Source organism: Gymnodraco acuticeps, unplaced genomic scaffold (assembly GCF_902827175.1).
Source record: "Gymnodraco acuticeps unplaced genomic scaffold, fGymAcu1.1, whole genome shotgun sequence".
Lineage (NCBI taxonomy): Eukaryota > Metazoa > Chordata > Actinopteri > Perciformes > Bathydraconidae > Gymnodraco > Gymnodraco acuticeps.
The window spans coordinates 79,989-103,918 of record NW_022991188.1 but is presented as its reverse complement, the minus strand read 5'-3'; the positions used below and the strand labels follow the sequence as shown (position 1 = coordinate 103,918).

Here is a 23,930-nt window from a genome sequence, read left to right as displayed (position 1 = left end):
CACCCACTTGGACACAAATAACTAATTTGTCAGGACGTTGCTTTAGCTTAGCATTCAACACAATAATCCCCCAGCAGCTGGTTTGCAAACTAACCAACCTGGGTCTAAGCACCTTTCTCTGCAACTGGCTGCTGTTTGTTATCCTTGATCAAAAGCTGGACCCTAACCCTCTAGTTGCACTCTTTGGCACCACTGGAGAGGATGATACACGCCTGTCTCCAATCAAGGCTCGCACACTATCCTTTGCCTCCCTGCTGGCCAGGCTAGTGATACTACTTAGGTGGAAAGATGCTGTCCCGCCTACCCACGCTCAGTGGCTAAATGACCTAATGTCAAGCCTTACACATCTAACATTTAACATCTACATGCTACCACTGGCTCAGATAATGAAAAACAACAAAATAAGTTACTATAGCTAAGCAGATGACACACAAATGTACGTAACAATTTCACCAGGAGACTATGCTCCAATTCAAACACTGAGTAAGTGCATTGAACAAATCAATGACTGGATGTGTCAGAACGTTCTCCAATTAAACAAAGATAAAACTGAGGTAATGGTTTTTGGAGCCAAGTCAGAACGTATAAAAGTTAGCACTGAGCTTCAGTCTGCAATGTTCAAAACAACAGATAAAGCAAGAAATGTAGGTGTAGTCATGGACTCTGACCTGAGTTTCAACAGTCACATTAAAACAGTTACTAAATCAGCCTACTATCACCTAAAGAATATATCTAGGATTAAAAGACTAATGTCACAGCAGGATTTGGAAAAACTTGTCCATGCTTTTATCTTCAGTAGACTCAACTACTGCAATGGTGTCTTCACAGGTCTCACTAAAAAATCTATTAGGAAGCTGCAGCTGATTCAGAACGCCGCTGCTCGAGTCCTCACTAACACTAAGAAAGTAGGGACGGGTGGCGCAGTGGTCTGTGCATTTGAGCATCAGATCAAGGGGGCGTTGGGGAACTCCAGTTCGAAACCCGCTCCCGCCCCACTGCGTCAGGCCGTTGTGTCCTTGGGCAAGACACTTCACCCGAATTTGCTCCTGTGGGTATTGTCCACAGTAGATGACCATTACATGTATGATCTGTATGTGTAATGTGTATTTGTAAAGCGCTTTGAGAGTCTTTGATAAAGCGCTATAATAAATATAAGGATTATTATTATTATAAAGTGGATCACATCACTCCTGTTCTGAAGTCTTTACACTGGCTTCCTGTGTGTCAAAGAATAGATTTCAAAATACTGCTGCTGGTTTATAAAGCACTGAATGGTTTAGGCCCAAAATACATTTCTGACCTCCTGCTAAATTATGAACCATCCAGATCTCTCAGGTCTTCAGGGACTGCTCAGCTTTCTGTCCCCAGAGTCAGAACTAAACATGGTAAATCAGCGTTCAGTTATTATGCTCCAAATATCTGGACTACTTTTAAATCCAGACTGAAGACTTTTCTTTTTGTCGCTGCTTTTAATTGAACTATTCATATCTTAGACTGCACTGTAACTTTTATCCATGTACTTTTTATTTTAATGTTTAATTGAACTATTCATATCTTAGACTGCACTGTAACTTTTATCCATGTATTTTTTTCTTTTAATGTTTATTTTATTAGCTTTTCTTTTTAATGACTGATTTTAAATGCAATTTTCTTAATGTCTTTCATTTTTTGTAAAGCACTTTGAATTGCCTTGTGTTGAAAAGTGCTATATAAATAAACTTGCCTTGCCTTGCCTTACACTTGAAAAGTTGTGCTACTCAGTCTGTGGCTCAAGTACTAAGTTCAATAAGGTATGGGGACCATTCCTAAAACACTTTAAGAAGCTTAAAGGAGACCTATCATACCTATCATAAGGTATATTTATACGTTTTTTTTTTCAAAATACCAAACTAGCCATGCCTTATTTTGCTCTATTTTCCTCTCCTCCACCCTGTCTTTGCATGCGCTGCAGCTGACCACGCCCCCCTGCAAAGGAGGGGGCGGAGTTATGAGCGTCATGGTACCATGCTGTTACCATGCTGTTACCATGCCATGGCAACCTCTCATTCCCCTGATAGGTGTAGAGTTGGCCATATAGGCGGAGCTTCTCGTCACTGACGTCAGACTATTTTCAAATCTGGATCAGCCTGTATCAGATCCGTTCCAGCCCCGTTTTTAGAGATTTAGGTATGGAGGAAAAGAGAGACGGTTGTGTTTGCTGACACTTGGTGAGTTCGCTGACACACCGGGGACACATATTCATGTATAAAAGACTACAAAAGTGCATTTTGCATGATAGGTCCCCTTTAAGTCATGATGATGATGGTGCACTATTTCTGACTGTACTTTCTATTAGTATTATCATTTGTATTATGTTAAAAGAGTGTTTATGTGTTTTATTTGTGTTTCCTTTACTCTTGTCTATTGTCCTAGACTTCCAGCTACTGTCTCTCTTGTTTTTTGTTTTGTACTCCAGAGATGTCATATCCTTGCGCATATTGTTCAGGTCTGTTTGGGACTGGGGAAGGGGAAGGGGTACATGTGTAAATGTGTAATGTGTTGATGTTTGTTGTTGTCTTTAAACAAATCTAATAAAAATATTTCTGCGGGGAAAAAAATCATCATATTGGGAGAAAAAAACAACAGGGTCCATTTATACAAAATATATGTTTTATTGCAAAGAAGTTTGGGTCATAATTTTCTCTATTGACTGCTTTGAGTGTACTGGCCGACCGATGTGATTTTCTAACTGTAGTGCATAGAAAAATATCATACTAATCCAATGACCCTGATTGGTCATATCTTTATGACTCTACCCTCTCTGTCTGTTTCTTCAGCGGTTCAACTTTGTGTCTCTGCCCACTGATGTACTGGAGATCGAAGTGAAGGATAAATTTGCCAAGAGTCGGCCAATCATCAAGCGTTTTCTTGGAAAGCTCTCTGTCCCTGTCCAGAGGCTGCTGGAAAAACATGCCATTGGGTAAAACACTCACACACCATATACAGTTATGCAATTAATACTGTAAGTATGTGTGGCAGGACTTTGCTTGTCATCAGTCTAAATATTACTCTTATTAGTGTTGATGAATAAAACAAATATATAACTAATACCGTTTTTTAAAACTAATAGTTTTTTTAAATATTAAAAACTGTATTTGTATTTACTGTATTGTTATTTTACTTGAAGAAGCATGTGAACATACTCAAGTAAAGTGCAAGTACCTCAATTTCATTACTTAACTACAGGTCCTGAGTAAATATACTTAATTACCTTCCCTCATTGTATAAAACAATAACAAAATGTCAAGTGGCGGCAGTGAAAGTGTAATATAATTACTATTACTATCACAAATAGATTATTTTCCAAAATAATGCAATGATAAATGGTACCTCTCTTAAGGTGATCAGGGCTATAATTAGTGTGAATGCTGTGCAACAGCATTTAACATGTAACTCAATGGGAGGAACCTTCAAATCCTCTTTTACCTACACCGTGCGCAAATGCTACTCCTTCCACATACTTTCAGCTAGAGACTTCATTCCAACTTTAAAACGGTCACAAGACCTTCAGCTATACAAATTATTCTTCAGATTTTTGATATATTTTACACTTATTGAGATATTTATTTAGCTTGGAGCTTGACAAAGAGGCCTTTTTCAGATTTGAACATTAATGTGTATTGCATAGCTCGTTAAGGCTTAGAGTGCGTGATGTCACAGCTAGTGGACGAGAGCTTGAAATTCACCTTCATTTTTTTTTTGGACAACATTGGGAATTTGAGTTTTCTTGACGGGTCTTATTTTGATTCAATCCAGTGGTGACGTGCTATACAAAATAAGGAGGCCTGGAGGTCCTTCCCCTGTGAGTGAGAAGCTGGTGAATAGTCAAGGTTTTATGTCCCTTAAAAAGCTAAAAGTAGCAAACTACTGTACAGTGTGCAAACACCCGAACATTTAAAAAAAAAAAATTTCATAAGCAATATATTGCTAAAGTGATGATCATACTTTCAAACTTTTCAATTGTGGAGAAAGTCCTTCTTTTAAATAATTAAAAGCTATACAATATTTAATTACAATTATCCATTAATTCTTGTGTTCATGGCTTTATGAATGCAGCTAATATTACGCTTACTTTTTAGTTTATACACTGCTTAACCCTTACCCATTTGATTTGATTCATTATCAATAGCACAGTGTAAAAATGACATTCACAAACGACTAAAGACATAATTATATTCAAGAGTAAAATTGTATGTTGTAACAATTTTTCTCCGCTGAAAATAATGGATTCAAAATATGTAATTAAATGCTATTCGACAAACACAACTGATGCGTTGCAAACATGACTGAAGTAACAACTACTGTTAGTCCAGGGAAAATACTGTATGTGAACCAAGGCCTAAAAAAAAATAAACAGCCATTAGGATTAGTTAGGCTTTCAGCTGTCAACTGACCGCCAGCTGGCAAGTGCTGGGATATTTACATTAGTTCACTACATCTGTAGCTATGTATTTTTTTAACAAAATCTGTAATTTTTTCGTGTCTCTTCCAGCAATCTTACATTAATCCTGCATATCTCTTTTTCTCTGTACTTTTCTGTCTTATTTCTTGCAGGGATCGAGTAGTGAGTTATTCGCTGGGTCGCAGGTTGCCAACAGACCATGTCTGCGGCCAGCTGCAGTTCCGCTTTGAGTTGACTTCTTCTATTCACCCAGGTACATAAGGCATAATGCCATGTAACAGTGAAAAATAATAAATTCTGCTCCGTTTGAGTGTTTAGCTTTCAAGTCAACTGTCTTTCTCTTGCAAAGTCACACTTCTCTCTGTAGTGAATCTTCAGTTTGTGTTGGTTGATGCTATTCTTTTGGAATGTAGAAGTATCAAAAGCTATTTAAAGGTCTCAAGAGTGTAAATCGGCTTTCTAAACTCACAAAACTTTAATTTGCACCACTGGCAAAATAAGAACTGAGTTTAGTCAAGACCCAGACTTGTTTATGGTAGAAATGTAAAAAATATGCTCAACACAACCAACATCTCAATTTTCCTTAGATGATGAGGAGATCTCTCTGGTCATAGAGTCAGCCTGTCCTCAGGGGGGAAATACACCAAATGACAACCATGCTGCTGATGCTCCTGATGACACATTAAGTGTGGGACCTGACATGCCTGATCTCCCCCTGGATGCCCCTCCTGACCCTGAAATGACGGTGGTAACAGCATCCACAGCGGAAGCCTCCACACCTGAGGAGGTCCGTGCTGAGGATGAGGAGGCTGAGTCAACGCCAGAAGATCAAGACACTGTGGATGAAGAGAGCACAGTGAGGGAGGAGCCCCTGTCTACAGAGCCACAAGTGGAGAAGGAGCAGGGGGAACTGGCTGAACAGCAAGAAGGGAACAGTGGAGATGATGGAGAAAGGGAGGAGAGGCAACAAGAAGAAGAAGAAGAAGAAGAAGAAGAAGAAGAAGAAGAAGAAGAAGAAGAAGAAGAAGAAGAAGAAGAAGAAGAAGGGGAGCAGAGAGAAGCGTTTGCACCACAAGCTCATGAGGATACGACTGGAGAAGAAAATTATGTTGGAGAGGAAATACAGCCAAAGCCAGACTCTGAAAATACTGTTGAAATATCAACAAACAATGGGGCTGTTACTATTGAGGACCCGATGGAGGGAAGCATCGCTTCCCAAAAGGCCGATGTAGAACAAAGGGCTGCTCAGGAGGTGACAGAGGGCGGAGAAATAAGCTGCCTCCCCTGCACCTGTGAATCCCTCTTCTCAAACTATAACTCTAATGCTCCTTTGCGCCGCAAAAATCGCCCCTGCTCCCTTCCAGTGTCAGAGTTGGAGACGGTGATCGCATCGGCCTGCGGAGAGCCGGAGACACCCAGATCTCACTACATTCGGATCCACCACCTCCTCCACAGTCTCCGCTCTGCCCAACACAGAGCTCCCAGCCAGGAGGAGGAGGAGGTCAGGGAGGGAGATAATACAAGCACCACTCAAGACACCACTTCCACAAAACTTAAAACCTCCGAAGAGGAGGAGGGGCTGGAGGATGAGGAAGAGGATGATACAACCCTATCTCCCTCTCAGGTATGGCCAATGATGGAGTTATGGTAGAACAGCCAAAATATGTGCTGGAGTTATTCCATAGTAACAAGCATGTACGTTTTAGTAAAAGTAGTGGTCAAAATACTTCATTGAGTGTGATGTAGGGCCCAAGAAAAACTACTTAAATAATGTACCAGCTCACTTCACACTCCTATATTCCTATTTATTCAAAATGCAGGGTTCGTACGGGTGCTTGAAATCCTTGAAAATGCTTGAAATTTGACGTGGTGTTTTCAAGGTTGGGAAAGTGCTTGAATTTTGGGAATGGTGCTTGAAATTGAGATAAAGTGCTTGAAAATGTAAATGCTTTACTTTTACAATAAATTGCTGTCTGACTGAATAGTTCGCTTTTTAGATTAAAAGAAAATAATTGCTTCGCTTCTACATAAAACAGCTCCGCTGCACCTTCCCGCGCTATGCGCGCGACCTGCAAGTGTTTGTGTTACGTGTGACCTAGGCATTCTGATGAGAGTGATAGATGACTGTGTGCCAGGAGGTTGCCGTTTCAACGAGCGTTGGCTAGCAGAAGACAAATACAAGCCATGGCTAAGACGAGGGTCAAGCCCACGAGTAGCCTCCTGCAAAGTTTGCCAAAAAAACGATGCGAGAGTCTGCGCTGACGAGCCACATGAAAGGTACGCCGTAGTAGAACATTTTAGATTAGGCTAACGTTGCATGTTACGTTTGTTTAAGCTAACGTTTGCTAGCTGAATAGCGAACTCGATTGAGGGATAATAATAATTGCAGGGGATAAACGAGCCGGTTTTTTGTTTTTTTTGCGGAGGGATCTAGATTGGCTTGAAGGCACATTATGCAATGTGCACATTATCCCGCTTATTACACGGCCACATTCTCAACAAAGTAACGACATGACTCCCAATATTAATTGAGATGCTTTTATGGATTTAGAAAATGATTTTATTGATTTAAAAAATAGTTGTATGTATTGATTTAAATTGACATGCATCCGCTAAGAAAAGTAGTCCGTTGTTACTGTTTGAAGTGAACTAACGTAGCAACGGCAGGAACTGCTTCGATAGTGTTTTTGAGGAGCTTTTTGATTACAGATTTTAAAACATCGTTGCTTGCTTTAAAAGCACAATTCATTATGTCAAACCTTGGAAAGTATCTAGATATCCCTGCCCTAATGCCAAAGTAACTGGCAACTGAATATGTGTCGCCGTTTGATGTCTATGTCTGGACCGCTGCGTAAAAAGGAGGGTTTCTGCCTCATTACTTCTCTTCTTACTTCTATAAGAATAAAACACGGAGGACGGAGATCTCTTTTGCTCCCCCTCTTCTGACAGCCCAGCAGCTGATCTCAAAGCACGCTCCCCTCTCCTGCAGGGGGGCGTGGTCAGCTGCAGCTCACAGAATCAGCCCCCTGCAAAAACAGCGCTGGAAAGAGCAAATAGAGCGAAATGAGTCATGGCTAAAATGCAGGATATTTTTGGTCTATATAGTCTTCTATATTTTTTTATATAAAAAAAACTATATTTATATACTTTATATAGGTCGATACAGTAGCCCCTTTTCTTTTAAATAGTTTTTATAGGTGTTGCTATTTGTTTTGTGTAGCGTGGTTCTACAAGCAAGTCAATGCATTCATTGGGTGGTATCAGAGAGTTACACGGGTCTGTAAATGCAATGAAAACAATTGGCCACAGCAAATCATTTATATTAAACATGTCATTTTTACTTTTGAATACTTCAGTACAAAGGATGTATTGAATAATTTAAGTGATATATGTGTACACATATAAATCATTAGTCAAAACAGGGCTACATTTGATTTAATTAAAAGGTATAATATGTGGTAAACTGAAGAGCCGTTTGGGAGCCGAAAGAGCCGGCTCTTCTTGGTGAGCCGAGCCAAATGATCCGGCTCACCAAGAAGAGCCGGAATTCCCATCACTAGTGTTCAGAGGATGAAGCACTCACGGCATTTCGTGTTATAGTCACGAAATATAATCTATTGATTCGACACAGAGCGATTTTGAAAGCAATGCATTTCTACTGGTAGTATGTTTCGTACCTAAACCAAATGTAACTTGCTCTATCGAAATCAGTCACATTGACCCGAAGACACATTTTCGTTTGTATTACTGGTCTGGGGGAAGCTCGCGAGTGTGTGTGTGTATTTTTGCGTTTGTGTACCGGGGAAACACTCATAAGAAACACCGGCTGTTGTTATGCTTGCTGTGATGTTACATTAGTCCGTTCTCTGCTTGTAATTATGCTGTTACAATCTTCAAAGTTGTATTTATCATCTGAATTTGCCGAAACAAGTTTAATATTCTGAAAGCCAATACTTTGTTTATTTGAAAACAGATGAAAACAAACTGTCTTTAATATAAAATTGAAATATTATACAAGTAAAACTACATTTTGCTTTAATCCCATGTAATTGTAGAATTAACACAGTCTTCCTTTGAAGATGTATAAGTCAGGTGTCTTGAGTAGTCAAATTACCTTGTGGATTTACTCCAGGTGGAACTAAAGTCTGATTTAACACTTGATTATATTTCACATCATTCATCCACATCTGTGAAGTAACTAAAGGTACATGTAGTGGAGGAAAAGTACACCATTTACCTCTGACTTATGTTCACTTCCAACATAAAAGTACCTCAAAAATAGTGTAAAATATGTAATTTACAACAGCTGTAAGCTGCTTGAAAAGCTGGAAAATGCACCTTGAAAATGCTTGAAAAGTGCTTGAATTTTGACTTTGGAAAAGGTGTAAGAACCCTGAAAATGACCTTTAAGAAAAGAACAACAAATACTGCAACAGAAATAGCAGTATGATTGACATATATGTCTCCCTTTAGGCTTTTGGTTTTTCCATTTAATTGTCTAAATATTCCTGATCCAGGTCCCAGAGTGTCCCGGCCCCTGCTGTCGTCGCTCCTTACCACGCAGCCTCTCAATTGAACGCCTTTCTGAGCTAAACCAGCTCCTGGAAGGTGATGGAGGAAGAGGAGGAGGCGGACATACAACAGTGGAGAGCGAAGAGGGGGATTCCAGTCATGGAGGAGGAAGAAGAGTTGGCTGTAGCACCCTCAGACATCAGGGTGAGAACGACTGTGAATTCTGCGACACATCCTGCTACAGTACCTCCTGCTACAGCACTTCCTGTTACAGCACATCATGTTACAGCAACTCTGGCTATGAGGGTAGGAGCCGCTTTTGTAGCCATACCCGCCTGTCGTCAGTGGACAGCAACAGACTCTCTGGTAGTACGGTGTTCTCCTCCCAGGATGAAGATGAAGATGAGGAAAGTGCCTTTGAGTCAGTACCTGATAGCAGCCTCTTGCCAGATGGCCAAGAGGTGAGCGGGGCAGGAGGAGAGAGGAGGACAGAGAGGTTGAGGGAGGCCAGGAGAGGACAGCAGGCAGAGCCAGCTGTGCCAGGGCCCAGCGATATAAACAACATTGGTGAGATAAAAAACTATTTTCTTATTGTTTGTTTGCAACTGCAATGTAATGAGTCCAGCCGTAATGAGTTATTCAACGACAAATAAAGTGAGCACACACTGCAAGGCTACGTTACTGCTGACTTCCCACTCAATGCAAACACGTGTTAAACACAAGCTTCTCACACAGTGTTTACGCTACTTGAATAAACATATTTTAAATACATTTTAAAAACATAATGAAATCAGTGTAGTGTAAATATATGATCACAATGAGCCATTGCACTATAGGTAAATCCAATTACTTTAATATACAGCTTTTTTTTATTTAAATGTGACCTAGATAACATTCAAAATGTTTAGTTAATTTAAACAAGGCCTTTACAAACTGTAACAAATGTTTTACTTTCATCTTATAATTAAGTAACTCTGATTAGAACATGTATCATGGAATTCACTGTGACATGAGGGGGGATCACCCCTTATGCACGTTAATGTCAGTAATTATTGGGGACCTATAATCAAAAGCTTTTGAGTTTTTCGTTTTTGTGCATAGAAATGACACTTAATAAACAAGACAGACTTGACGTACTATCAGCAAAACAAACAAAACAGAAAAAGAAATAAAGAAGAAAAGAAAATAGAAACACAGCCCAAATAATATTGTCTTCATTCCCTCATGTTGTAGACCATTATGCTCCAGGAAAAGGTTTTCCAGATTTCCCAAAACCTATCCAGTTTGTTTTTAAGGAAAAAACGTATCATTTCAAGAGCAAGGTAGAAAGTCATCCCTTTCAGCCATTGAGAAAGTCCACAGGTTGATGGTTCTTTTCCATGTGCGAGCTATGCACAGAGTTTTTCACATTTAATATTTAAAAAAAATTCCTTCTGTGAAAAGAACTAACAATTAGGTAAAGATATCAAATGATTTTTAAGCCATTTTATCTTGATTTAATTTACACTTTACTTTTAGATTGCTAGTATAATGTGTACAGATTACATTTAAATAAGTTTCAAATAAAATCAACATATTCAATATTTCAATATAAGAAATAAATGATAAACTAACCAAACCTAATGTCCACAAATAAGTAGTAAAGTATTACTTAGTGATGGATGGCAGCCTTACTCTATGTACTATGGTACGTCCCTATGTGACGTTATGTGCTTGAGTGTTGCCAACTTTGCAGTTTTTTCCCTAAATCTGGCCACTTTCTGAATCCTCTACGTGACTTATTTTGTTAAAAGTGACTAGCAACAAATCTAGCGTCTTTCTGTGGTGTTATTGGACACTTTTCTGCTGTGTTGGAGACTCTGACGAGAAAGCAGGTATTGTTCTGCAGTCACTGTCCCCAACAAGTAGCGGGTGCTGCCGTGAGCCTCTCTGCAATCCCAAAGCACTCACAGGTGGTCAGTCTCACAGTAGCCTTGCGCAGCAGTCCCAGCTGCAGACGGCGCAGAGTAGACCAACACTCTCTGCGTCCAGACTGCACCGCTGATCCCGCCATGGCTTACGAGCTGGATGTAAATGTTTCTTCACTTTCACACAACAAGCAATGCATTTGACTATCACAGTCCCAGTCACTTACTAACCTCGTCCACTGTGTCTGTGCCTCTCTGTGACATAAGCAAAATAAATTAATGTTATACTGTGACTTGTTGTAGACTCCTTAATGTAGCATAAGGTTAGAAACTAAACCAAACTTAAGAAAAAAAAAGGAAAAAGTCAACAAACTAAAAAAGTCACTCTGCCAGACTGTATAACCCATAAATGGCAATGTTGAGGGGTAGATAAAAAGTATCTTACAGGCAGCTGCTTTCAGGGGAAAAGTCCTAATCAGCACCAGCCGCCAGACAAACACAGTAAGAGAGCTTGTGAATATATTACAGCATTTTGCAACTGAAGAACCAGGGGATACTAGACAGAAAATACATGGATCAGAATGACCGATTTAACAGGGTGTCCGCGGGGTCTTAAAAAGTATTAAAAGTTGATAAATCAATTTAGCGAAAATTAAGGCTATTAAAAAGTATTAAACGGCATTTTCCAAGGTATTAAGAAGGTCCACAGCAACGACAACATGAAACACCCTTTAATTTACTGCAACGACATGTCGGGAAACCCCCTCAAGGTGGCCCCATGCATAGCGCGGCGTAAAATGATGCTTCTTATTTTAAGTTTCGTTGCCTTGCTCCGATCTGGGGGGGGGGGGGAGAGTGTTGGGGCGCCACTGATGGTGATGAAAGCTGGTTCGAGGGGCCCCCACAGACTCTAGAATCACCACTGTCGATGGGGATCAAAGCTGTCCGGTCCCACATGCTAAGTGCTAGCCAGAAAGCCGCGGCGTTTAAGTTCCGACTCCCCCGATGGCCAATCCGTGCCTCCCCTGACTGCACGTCGCTGAAACACACCGCTGCAGTGCAGACTCTCTGCACCGAGAAGCAGTGGAGTCCGGACGATGCTGCTCCTCCAAGGAAGAGACACACGTTCACTAAGCAAAAAAAACTATATCCGGTCACAGAGATCTGCTATTTTAAAGTAAAGTCAACACATATCGACCCTAAGAACGATAGCCCAGCCCAATTTAACCCCTGGGTATTTGTGAGGGAGCTCCTATATGGCATTACCCCGCTGAAGCTTAACAAAGTTTAATATATTTCATAGTTCAAAGTGTTATCAATTGTTTTGTTTATTGGTCAAATACTGGTTTCTAATGGTTTCTGAGGAGTTTTACTGGAATGAAAGAGCACAAAGTGTGTCTACAGAAGCAAAAATGCAGCATACTGCATTAGGTTGAAGTTCATGTGGAGAGGAGGCTTCAGTAGTCTGTCTGTTTTATCTCTTGGGAACAATGCCTAAATCAATCTAATGGTTTCTTTTTCTAATAAACCTTGCATTGGGTTGGTCACACAACTCATTCTCTTGTGCTTTGTTTTATCTGAATTATGATAAGGAGTTATCACAAGCTGTTTAGTTATGCTATATTACAATAAATACTGTATATAGTAAATGTGAGGTAAAGTGTGTAACCGGTTAGAACTCGAAGTTGCGATGAGGTCTTAAAATGTATGGAAAGGGTCTTAAAAAAGGTCTTAAAAAGTATTACATTTGACTTCAGGATTCCTGCATATACCCTGTTTAAGTACAAACCAAATATCAGCTGTGATATTTAAGACTTTTTTTGTATCTTTTTTGTATCCCATTTGTTGATATAATAAATCAATAAAGGTTCACTACATAGGCTCTTATGCAGCCGGACTATCTATGTCTTTAGTCACATTCAGTGTCCACAATGCACCACCTGATTGGTTTACACGTCAGGAGTAATAGACTACCAACACCACTGATAGATATTGCTGTAGTTGCAATAAACATCTCAATGGTAGACACTAGAGCAGGGGTCACCAACCTTTTTTAGGGTGAGGGCTACTTTCAAAAAATAAAACAAGTCGGGGGCTACTTTTACTCCTTTTTTTTTGTTTTTTGCAGTGTATATATTTAGCATACTGAAAATCCCACAGCACATCTTTGTGTGCTGTTTGGGTCTGTGGGACCCATTTTCAGTGTTTACTAAAAGAACATGTATTCAATTTAATTATTTTAATCTGCTTTATTTGGGGGTAGACCTCACATCGGGTCCAGGGGCATGATTTTTTTTTAAATGTTGAAGTGAAATGCATCAATCTGGTGCACTTTGAGCACAAAATGTATTTATGGATACAGCTCTCAACACTCATATGAAAGGGAGCTGTATACTTTTCAATAACCCAAACATCTTTAGAATATGATCACAACCAATAACAAAACATTTAAACTTGTTTATTCTTATCTTATGTTACCTAGTTAGCATTCTTTATTTTTATGTATGCATATTTTACTAATCACTCCCCTTTTAAACAGTTTTTTTTTTTTGTTTACTGTCCTATAGGACACATTGGAATGATTTCTTACTTTATCTATATTAAATAGACAAAGGTGTGCTCTCCCTAGCTCCCTCTCTCTCTCTCTCCCTCCCTCCCTCCCTAGCTCTCTCGCTCGCTCGCTCTCCCTCTCTCTCCCTCTGTCTCGCTCGCTCAGAGGCTGTGTGCTCCTCCGTGGCGATGACGGCTTGCATTAAAAAATAATAATAAACATATTTGTAAAGTGGGGGACACAAACGGAATTTCGAAAAGAGCGGGGGACATGTCCCCCCTGTCCCCAGTGGAAATTACGCCATGCGTGTGTGTGCGTCAAGTGCAATAAATATATATGCAAGTTGCAACACACAGAGTAAAACTCTGCCCCTCATGTGTTGCATAGGCTGGCATGATAGGCTGTTCAATGGGGCTGATGTGTTGTGTAGATTCTGCCAAAAGGAAAATCAGCGGTGAGCTGCCGCTCCACATTGCTTTTCTTCCCGACTGCAACGCTGGTCCCGCAAATCAAGCAAGAACGTGATTGGTCGATATTCATTGTGGGGGTGGGGGGAGGAGGGGTGTTGGATAGATATAGAGTTGTAGTAAGTAGATAGAGCTCGCTATGATTGAGGTTTCGTTTATGCAGAGGGAAGATTCCTTTAATTACATTTCCTTTTTTATTTTGTTTATTTTTTACATTTTGGATTTGCTTGGCGAGCTATTTTTAGAACATGCCCCGCGGGCGACTCACGTTTCCCCCTGCGGGTGACTAAGCTACCCCTGCACTAGAGTGACAAAATACCCAGTCTTTTTGCTTGTACTGTTTTGTTTATCATCATTTATAGAAATGCAGTGAAGTGAGGATACTGGAATTGTATACATTGGACATATATAACACAGACCGGCAAAAGTGTTACTGTCACTGTGTTAGTAGAGACACTCTTCTGTGGTCACACGGCCCACTACACACTCTCTCTTTCTGTCACTCTACCCCCCCTCCCTCCAGCCCCTTTGCAAATATTTATTGGTCTCCTTGATTACTGAAAACCATGGTGGTATAGTGTATCCCCAGCATTTTTGTTATTTATGGTGTACTTTCTCTCTGATGTCATGTAGGCTTAGGCTCCTCCCCTCCTGTTGGCCATCTTCCAGTCCTGCGACCCAGCCATGACCTAAACCATTTTCCTGCTGCCACTGACCAAGCCTTACCTCCAAGTAAGAACTAACACCTCATAGTCTTACTTTGGAGTCCCATCCCTACACCTTAGTTTGATGTCAGTGTGGCTGTGTGTTTCAATCAACTGCATGTTGCCATGTCAGTTTGATTTACAAACATATTCCATCTTTTCTGTGTTTACCGTCACCATTTTATCCTCCCTCCTTGCACTCCTCTTCTATTTAAGTTTAGATGTATTGCTTTAAAATAGGGCTGGGTGATATGAAGAACAATTCCTAGCTATTTTATCAAATAGCTTGATATTGATATTGTGACGATATTGAAGGTTTGATCAATGATGCTTTCACAAAATATTAACACAATTTGTCCAAGTTATTGACCAAGTGGGGAAAAGCAAATAATAAAAAAGCAACAAGTCAGTTAAATAAAAAAAAATCCGTATATACAACCAGGAAAAGACAATATCTAACAATATGATAGAACATCTAATGGATATCTAGTCTCATAGCACGATATCGATAGAATATCACTATTTGGCCCAGCCCTACTTTGTGCTGCTCTGTTCTGCTTGGTCCATGTTTGTATCTGCATTCAACTTTTCAAAAGGCTGAATTGCACGCTTATTTTTCGCTGATGCAGAGCAGGAAGGTCAGCTACCGGATGGCCCAAACTCCACTTTTTTGTTGCATCATCATCCAACTCAAGTTCACTAATCAGTGTCCTTAATGCAATATATTTTCAATACACATTTTGTGGGGAGCAAATAAAGTTGGAGGGACTTATTTCTGTTTCTCTATCAGAATCAAAATCAGTTTTATTACCAAGTAGGTTTACACATACAAGGAATTTGCTTTGGTATGTGTATACAAAGACACAGAAAGAAGAATACGTAGCAAAACACAATTAAATAAAAATTGGAGTGTTATGACAGCTATTTAAAAAACTATTTAAAAAGTATTATACCAAATGCGGAGAGCTGTGCTGCTCTTTAAAGAGGTAGTGTGGAGAAGAAATGTGCAACATGTGCAGGATTTACATTTTTAAAAAGAACAATATATTGTTTGCATTAAAGGTCTCCTATCATGCAAAATGCACTTTTTGATGTCTTTAATACATAAATATGTGTCCCCAGTGTCCCCAGTCCCCAAGGGGACTCAAAAAGTGTCAAAAAACAAAACCCTCTCTCTTTTCTTCCGTACCCAAATCTCTAAAAACAGGGATTCTACGGAGCTGATCCAGAATTGCTGCAGATATAACGTAATATCGGAAATCTGGGCTGGCTTTAAACCCATGGCCCTATCAGAAACGTCGCTATCAGAAACAATGTGCGACGTGTTTTGGAAGTAATATGGTCTATGTTTACATTAGCAAGCATCGCTAACACTCAGAGCTAACGCTGTACTGGAGAGAGTATGTGTAAAAAAGCAGGATATAAAAAGGTAGTCACCTCGTGTTAAATCTGCAAGAGAAAAAGCATTTGAGCTCCATTCTATTTCATAAATAATCCTTGATGTCGTTTTGAATATGATATGGCATTTAATCACGGCAGCATTTAGCTGTGTATCTGGGTAGAATTATCCTGCATGAGCAGCTACGGACCCAGAATCAGCACTTCTCTAACAGGGCTGAAATAGAGGGGTATTTTGAGCAAAACACTCCATAGACATGTTTTTTATATATTTGTATATATCTGAGACCTATAAATAGTATAGCAGGAGACCTTTAATGTAATGCATAATGTTTTTCTGGGGTGGATCAAAGTCTGTGACAGTGGGGTTCCTGGGCCTTGTTAATGAGGCCGGTAGCAGAGGGGGAATAAACTGTTCAGGCGGTGAGAGGTCTTGGTCCTGATTGAGCGCAGCCTCTTGCCAGAGGGGAGCGGGGTAAACAAGTTGTGTCCAGGGTGGGTGGGGTTGGCCGCAATCTGCCATCTCTCCACGACCTGAACGCTTTCAGGACCATGAGGTGGGCAGGTTGGGAGAGGGGGCAGATTGCAGCCGATCACCCTCTCTGCAGAGCGGATGATACGCTGCAGTCTGCCCTTGCCCTTTGCTGTAGCTGCATTGTACCAGATGGTGATGGAGGAGATGAAGATGGACTGATAATGGCGGTGTAGAATTTCACCATCATCGTCTTTGGCAGGTTGAATTTATTCAGCTGCCGCAGGAAGAACATCCTCTGCTGGGCTTTTTTGGTGAGGGAGCTACATCTGCTCCCACTTGAGGTCCTTGGTGATGGTCCCCAGGAAATCCACAACCATCTCCACTGTCTTTAGAGCGTTGAGCTCCAGGTTGTGGTCCCTGCACCAGGTCACAAGATGGTTGATCTCCGACCTGTAGGTAGACTCGTGCCTGCTGTGTCCAGGTGCTGAAGGAGGAAGTGAAGAGCCATGTTGACAGAATCATCTACTGACCTGTTGGCTCTATATTCATAAAGCAGGCATTTATAATCCTGAAAATATAAACACAACAATCAGTCTGTTTAATTTAACCTTTATGGTGTTAGGGGAAAATTAGGCGGGAACTACATTTTGCCAGCCGGGCACCTTGTCATAAACATTGAGGTTTTCCAGGTTTAGGACCATTGTTGCTGTTCTGAGACCAAAACAGTGCTGAGTGGATGTATAATGATATTGTGATACATTTTTAATTATCTTTGGGTAAGCACATTTTTTTCCCAGTGCTTCCAGTCTTTATGCTCAGCTAGAATAGCACGCTTGGAAATAAAACAAATAATCAGTTAAACTCTAGTGATCGTGCTAAAATCACTAATCGCTAATTTGTTTGCTTTAAACTAGACATTCACATTTGTATAAAGGCTACCCCCCGTATTTTTTGTATTATTTTGCAGAATGATTGCGAGCATTCTCAATAATTAAAATAAAAGTTAAACAGTTTAGGGCATTGGATGTTACGTTAACCAGCTAACTCAAGCATATTCGTATTTACCGCCAATTCAAATAGATTTCCCCAAAAAGTGGGCAGAGACGTAATTTTGCAAGAGTTTTTTTGCAAAAAGTGATGTAAGGTGTTACATCTCTTACTCTTACATGTATCTATTCTGAGGCCCGACTCTCTTCGTCACCGACGGCAAAACAGTCCGACATTATCCCAAGACCTGACCCTTGTCCGCCGGCGGGGGCAAAAGACAACAATATTCAAGAAACTGTGTCTCGGGGCTTCTTAACATTTAACAACCTATTAATGTGTCATACCCACTTAACGGGAAGAAACTCAGCTAACTGACGATATGAACAATTTTTACCTAAAATACGTCTTACTTTTGCTGTTTTCTGATCAAAAGTTATGTTCAATGGCATTAAAATGCATATAAACGCTGCTGAAGGTTAATCCAATGTCTCTGTGTCACTTTGAAATGGTTACTGATAATCGATCATAACATTTATGGCAATAAGAGTAGTTTTCATATAGAGCGTAATATTTTATTTTTATTTTAATTGTTTATTTGGTAGGGACATTGCACATGAATGAACACTTAAAACAATAAATGTACCAAGTGTAAATATGCCGTATTTAGCTTTGAGCTACTTTTCATCCGCAGTCCCTCACATAAAACATTTAAGAAAATGACATTTACAAACATAGCAAGAACAAATACATGAAATGCAAAAAGTGCAAAAGAGCAAGAGCAGCATACACAATTATTTATGACATGGCAATACAATATAGCAGCAACGATACATAAAGTGCAAGAGAAGATACAAGAGATATATAAAGTGCAAGAGGAGATACCCCTGTATTAAAGTGGATTTAGCGGTGATTGCACGTCTGTTTGTTTAATAGCTTTCGGTTTGGGCAAACTGCGTGCGCATCACTCTCAATCCTCAATGGTAAAGTTTAAGTGGATTTAGGAACCCCCCCTCGATTCTATTGGCTCTAACGGTTCCAAAATCGACCAATGAGTTCCAGAGATATGGCAAATACACCCAAATGACCCCAGAGGTGGGTTTTTCTAAACCTCTCTAAAAAGGTCAAATGTCACTTGTTTTGCATCAATCTTGATACAGTGTACTTATTATATTATAATTAGAGCTGTCAGTCGATTAAAATATGAAATCGAGATTAATCGCATGATTGTCCATAGTTAATCGCGACTAATCGCAAATTAATCACACATTTTTTTTATCTGTTCTAAATGTACCTTTTTTACTATGTCTTTACAGACACAGCACGTGCCAAAGGTTTGGAAGGATGCTGTGGTAGTCCCTGTTCCCAAATCCAGAGGCCCCACAACTCTTAATGATTTTAGACCAGTTGCACTTACATCAATTATAATGAAGACATTGGACAAACTAGTCAGAGCAGAAATCTTAAGGAAGACTGAGCATGCACTCGATCCCATGCAGTTTGCTTACAGGCCACACAGAGGAGTGGAGGATGCCACCGTCACCTTATTTAACTTACTTTTTAAACACTTGGAGGGAAATGGATCTCATGCTAGACTTTTATTTGTTGATTTTTCCTCTGCTTTTAACACAATTCAACCTCATATTCTAATTGGCAGACTTTTAGAACAATTTGAAATAAGCAATAATCTTATGGGCTGGATTCTTGATTTTTTTAACCAAAGAGTGAGGGTGAATGGGATCTTATCTGATCAAGTCAACTCCTCCACTGGCTCCCCATAAGGATGTGTCCTTTCGCCACTATTATTTATACTGTACACTAATATGTGTCAAAGTAGGAGGGAAAATAGGACAATTTTAAAGTATGCAGATGCCGCTGTAATTGTTAGTAGGCTCCAGGACAATGAGACCAGCCACGGCCCTGTCATTGACGACTTTGTCAGGTGGTGTGAGGAGTCCTATCTACAACTGAACATAAGCAAAACCAAAGACATGATCATTGATTTTAGAAGACATCCCCACAAACATGAAGTCTTAACAATCCAGAATCAGAAAGTAGAATTTGTGCAATCATACAAATATCTCGGGACAATTATTGACTCAAAATGTAGCTCTGATCCAAACTGTGAAGCTGTGCGCAAAAGGGGGCACCAGCATTTGTACTGTTTTAGGAAACTGTCCTATTTTAACATTGACAAAACCATGATGATCATGTTTTATCGTGCTTTTATCGAGTCAATTATGTCTTTTTCACTAATGTCATGGTTTGGGAACCTGACTTTAAAGAGCAGAAACTCTCTGAGTCAGATCATAAAGTGGTCCAGCAGACTGATTGGTGAGCCACAGCTAAACCTGGAGACCCTGTACCTCAGGCAGTTAAAGCGGTTATCCAGCTCCATATTAGACCATGACTCTCACCCTCTGCACTCAGAATTTAAGCTTCTTCCTTCGGGCCGGAGGTTACTTGTCCCAAGGAGTAGAACGAAGCGGTATAAAAACAGTTTTATCCCAGCAGCTATTGCACAAATTAACACATCATAGGAGCGTCACACACATACATGAAGTCTTAACAATCCAGAATCAGAAAGTAGAATTTGTGCAATCATACAAATATCTCGGGACAATTATTGACTCAAAATTGAGCTCTGATCCAATGATGCGTTAGTAGCCTAAAAGCTTTAGGAATCCAAAGTATAACATATAATAAGTACCCTGTATCAAGATTGAGGCAAAACAAGTGAGAATTTACCTTTTTTAAAGAGATTTAGCAAAAAAAAGTCCAAGCGGACTAAGCTTTGGGCACATTTGGGTACATTTGGTTCCATCAGTGCCATTTAACCTTTTTCAGGTACCAGACTGTAAAAATCATTGTATAACATTGAATTATCACTATAGGTATTCATTCCATAAAAAAATAATTAAGTGGGGGTGTGTGTGTGGGTGGAGTGTGTGGGAAGTTCCCTCTTTGCATGAGATGCATGTTACTTGGACAATATTAATTAGGAAACTTAGAAAACATTTGACTCCAACTGGACAAGATTTATTTAAAAAAAATTAGCAACACACAACAACAAAAATGAGCAACAAGCATTTTTTGGGAAAAAAAAAAAAACTTTATACAAACCCTGAATGTTACAGTATTACTCCAGTAAGTCATGCCATGCCCTGTAACAGTTATATTTGGTAGTGAAGCACAGAGGGACCTGAGACTTCCTGCAGTACACAGGTGTCTTCACTCTTCTGTTGCCAGCATCAGAGCACCTCCTGCAGTACCTCCTGACCTTGGTGGCATCTTCCCCATAATACTCGGGCATCCAGAAGCCATATCATCATCGCCTTCCTCACTGTGAAAACAAATGTGGAAAAAACAAATAGATTAATTCTCTGGCTTGTACTTTCAAAAATGTAACTCAAATCAGAAATCATTTCTCTACAACAACAGCAGAACATCAATATACCGTGTAAATTATGTGAGACAGGGTTTTCTTTTCAATATTTAATAATATTCCGTCTGTCATATATTTTGATATGTTATATATATATATATATATATATATATATATATATATATATATATATATATATATATATATATATATATATATATATATATACGCATGTGTGTATATATATATAATATAAGTAATAATTGTAATAATTGTAAATCGCTTTGGATAAAAGCGTCAGCTAAATGAAATGTAATGTAATACCGTGTTAAATTCAACATGTATATGTCTTGTTTATTTCAACAACAAGAACAAGAAACGACATCCATCTTCTTTGTTTGTTGTTGAGTGTGTGAAAGAACATTATATCACAAGATGGATGCCGTCGTGTTATTGTCACGTGTGTGAAATTACTATAGATGAATACACTCTTACACCAAATAAATAACAAAAAGATAAAAACAGATGAATACTCTTACACCAAATAAATAAGTAATAGATACAAACAGAGAGATTACATACCTTTCCGGTGACGGAGGTTCATAATCAGAGTCATTACTAGTGATGGCAGTTTGACACTGAAGCTTCGAACGGAGCTTCAACCCTGGACTTCCTATTCCATAGAAGCAGTGCTTCGAAGCTTGCTTCAAATCACGTGACATATGACGTCAGAAGCAGCAACTGCTTCAAATCACGTGGCATGTGACGTCCGAACCAGCAACTGCTTAATTTCCTGAATGAATCAATTGACTGGTTCGCGGTCCATTCACGCGATTCAATGCACTACCTCGTCTCGATTCTGACAGGTTGAAACAGTTTCGAATTTGAGCGCTTCAACACTTTATGACCGCTCTAAACAATGCGCAATGTGTGGGTTGTTGTCATAGTTTGCGTTGTTGCTGTTGAGTTGTTGGTATTGCATTTGAATTGTAGTATCATTATAGAGCAAGCCAGGAAGAAAGATAGGTCGTTCTGGCTCGGGAAACACTTCAAAATGTGGAGAAGTTGTGAACAAAAAGACAATTATCAGTAATATAAAAACAGTTCAATATTTTAAGGAATAGATAGCCCTGTGGGTAGAGCCGGAGGCCCGAATGCGACGATGTCCTCCGCGCAGCTGGTTCAAAGCCCGGAATGGATGTATTTGAATCAGTGCTTTTCAACTTTAATAACTGATAAAAGGCCCTCTCCTCCCAAAAAAATGTCCAGCACTCTCTAGTCTCTTCTCAATAACCCAATACACACAATTATCAATCTTTAATTGCAAATAGAACATGATATTCAGTCTTAGTGTGTGTGTGCATCGAATATTTTTCAAGGCAAAGATACGTTAAACCCACTGCAGCCTTGCACTTCGCCAGGAGAGGTCGCTGTAACTGAAGCTTCGAGAAATGAACCTATTTCCGACACAATTGTCCAAGTGGTTCGATGCTTCATTCAAAGCTTCATTTTGCCATCACTAGTCATTACTGTCCCCTTTATGCGTGACGAGATCACTATCTTCCGACGGAGAGTCCTGAAATACGATGTCCAATGCCTCCTTGATGGAAAAAGTCTTCTTTCTGGCTGCCATTGAAGACAAAGAAAACAAATCCTGCTGTTTCGCTGATCGATCTGCCTTTCTCTGCTCTCCTGTCACTGCGGGACATGCTATGCTATACTGTGCTGCAGAGGTGGGACCAAGTCATTGTTTTGCAAGTCCGAGTCAAGTCTCAAGTCTTTGCGCTCAAGTCCGAGTCAAGTCTCAAGTCATTGTTTTGCAAGTCCAAGTCAAGTCTCAAGTCAGGATGGGCAAGTTCAAGTCAAGTCAAGTCCTAAACTTTGACAAAACGAGTCATAAACAAGTCATTATGTGTTTTTCACCAAATGTAATGACATCGATCAACAGAATAATACTTAATAATCAAATTGCTCTTTATTAGTCACATTAATAATTTAATAATCAATTTTCTCTCTGCTGCTAAAGTAACGTGTGTTTTTCTAATTTAAGAGGGATCAGTAAGGTAAGGCTACCGTGACGGTTTGATTCAGAAGGAGTTTAATGTATAAGATCCCTGATGTTAAGGTGACCAGAATGTTTATCTCCACTGTGTACAACATGTTATAAGGGACCCACAATCTATCTTTATGCAAGGGCTAATGTGCAGCGAGGCGGTCTCTATGGGGAAAAGAACACCTGAATCTAGATCCCTCTGCAGGTGGTACTTTAAGTATATTTTGATGCTAATACTTTTGTACTTTTACTTGTAACATTTTGAATGCAGGACTTTTTATTGTACAGGGTTCCTGCAGATTTCGCCAACTCAAATTTAAGACTTTTTAACACCTTTTTAAGACCACTTTGAATAGAATTTAAGACCTATTTCACAGCAATAAAGTATGAAGGAAAATGTATATAAAGAAGAAATACGTCCCATAATCACTTACAAAGTAAATGTATTCATGTTCAACATAAGAACAATGACTGAACACAACAGCGTAACAGTACAGAACTGTGTTAGCGTGTTAGCTATCCATCTACTTATGGAGACGCTGGAAACCACATGTGATTAACGACCAATCCTAAAGTTGAACAGTGACTTGGCTTATAACTTTGTTTGATTCTCCCCCACCTCTCTTTTTTCATAGACTGGGAAGCTCGTATTGACAGCCACGGCAGAGTTTTTTATGTGGATCATGTCAACCGTACCACAACTTGGCAGAGACCAAGCCACAGCAGCAAGTGTAACCACGGCATCCCCCACTCAGGATCCACACAGCAGATGGAACAACTCAACAGGAGGTCAGACTGGGAATAAAGAGAGAGAGCTCCAACTGTAGGGATTATAGTAGACACAATAGACTACAATAACATTGTAGGCAAGGCAAGTTTATTTATATAGCACTTTTCAACACAAGGCAATTCAAAGTGCTTTACAAAAAATGAAAGACATTAAGAAAATGGCATCATTAAAAAGAAAAGCTAATAAAATAAACATTAAAAGAAAAAATACATGGATAAAAGTTACAGTGCATTCTAAGATATGAATAGTTCAATTAAAAGCAG

General features: G+C 39.6%; 1 protein-coding gene across 1 annotated transcript in view; it reads left to right on the top strand.

Annotated features, from left to right (window-relative positions):
- LOC117561190 (E3 ubiquitin-protein ligase HECW1) overlaps nt 1-23,930 on the top strand; it is a gene marked incomplete in the record, with an annotated part of 206,653 nt that overhangs the window by 132,538 nt on the left and 50,185 nt on the right. Inside the window, 6 exon segments of the mRNA XM_034238491.1 lie at nt 2,817-2,959; nt 4,594-4,694; nt 5,029-6,065; nt 8,959-9,520; nt 14,512-14,610; nt 23,513-23,666. Coding sequence (XP_034094382.1) covers nt 2,817-2,959; nt 4,594-4,694; nt 5,029-6,065; nt 8,959-9,520; nt 14,512-14,610; nt 23,513-23,666 — 2,096 coding nt within the window.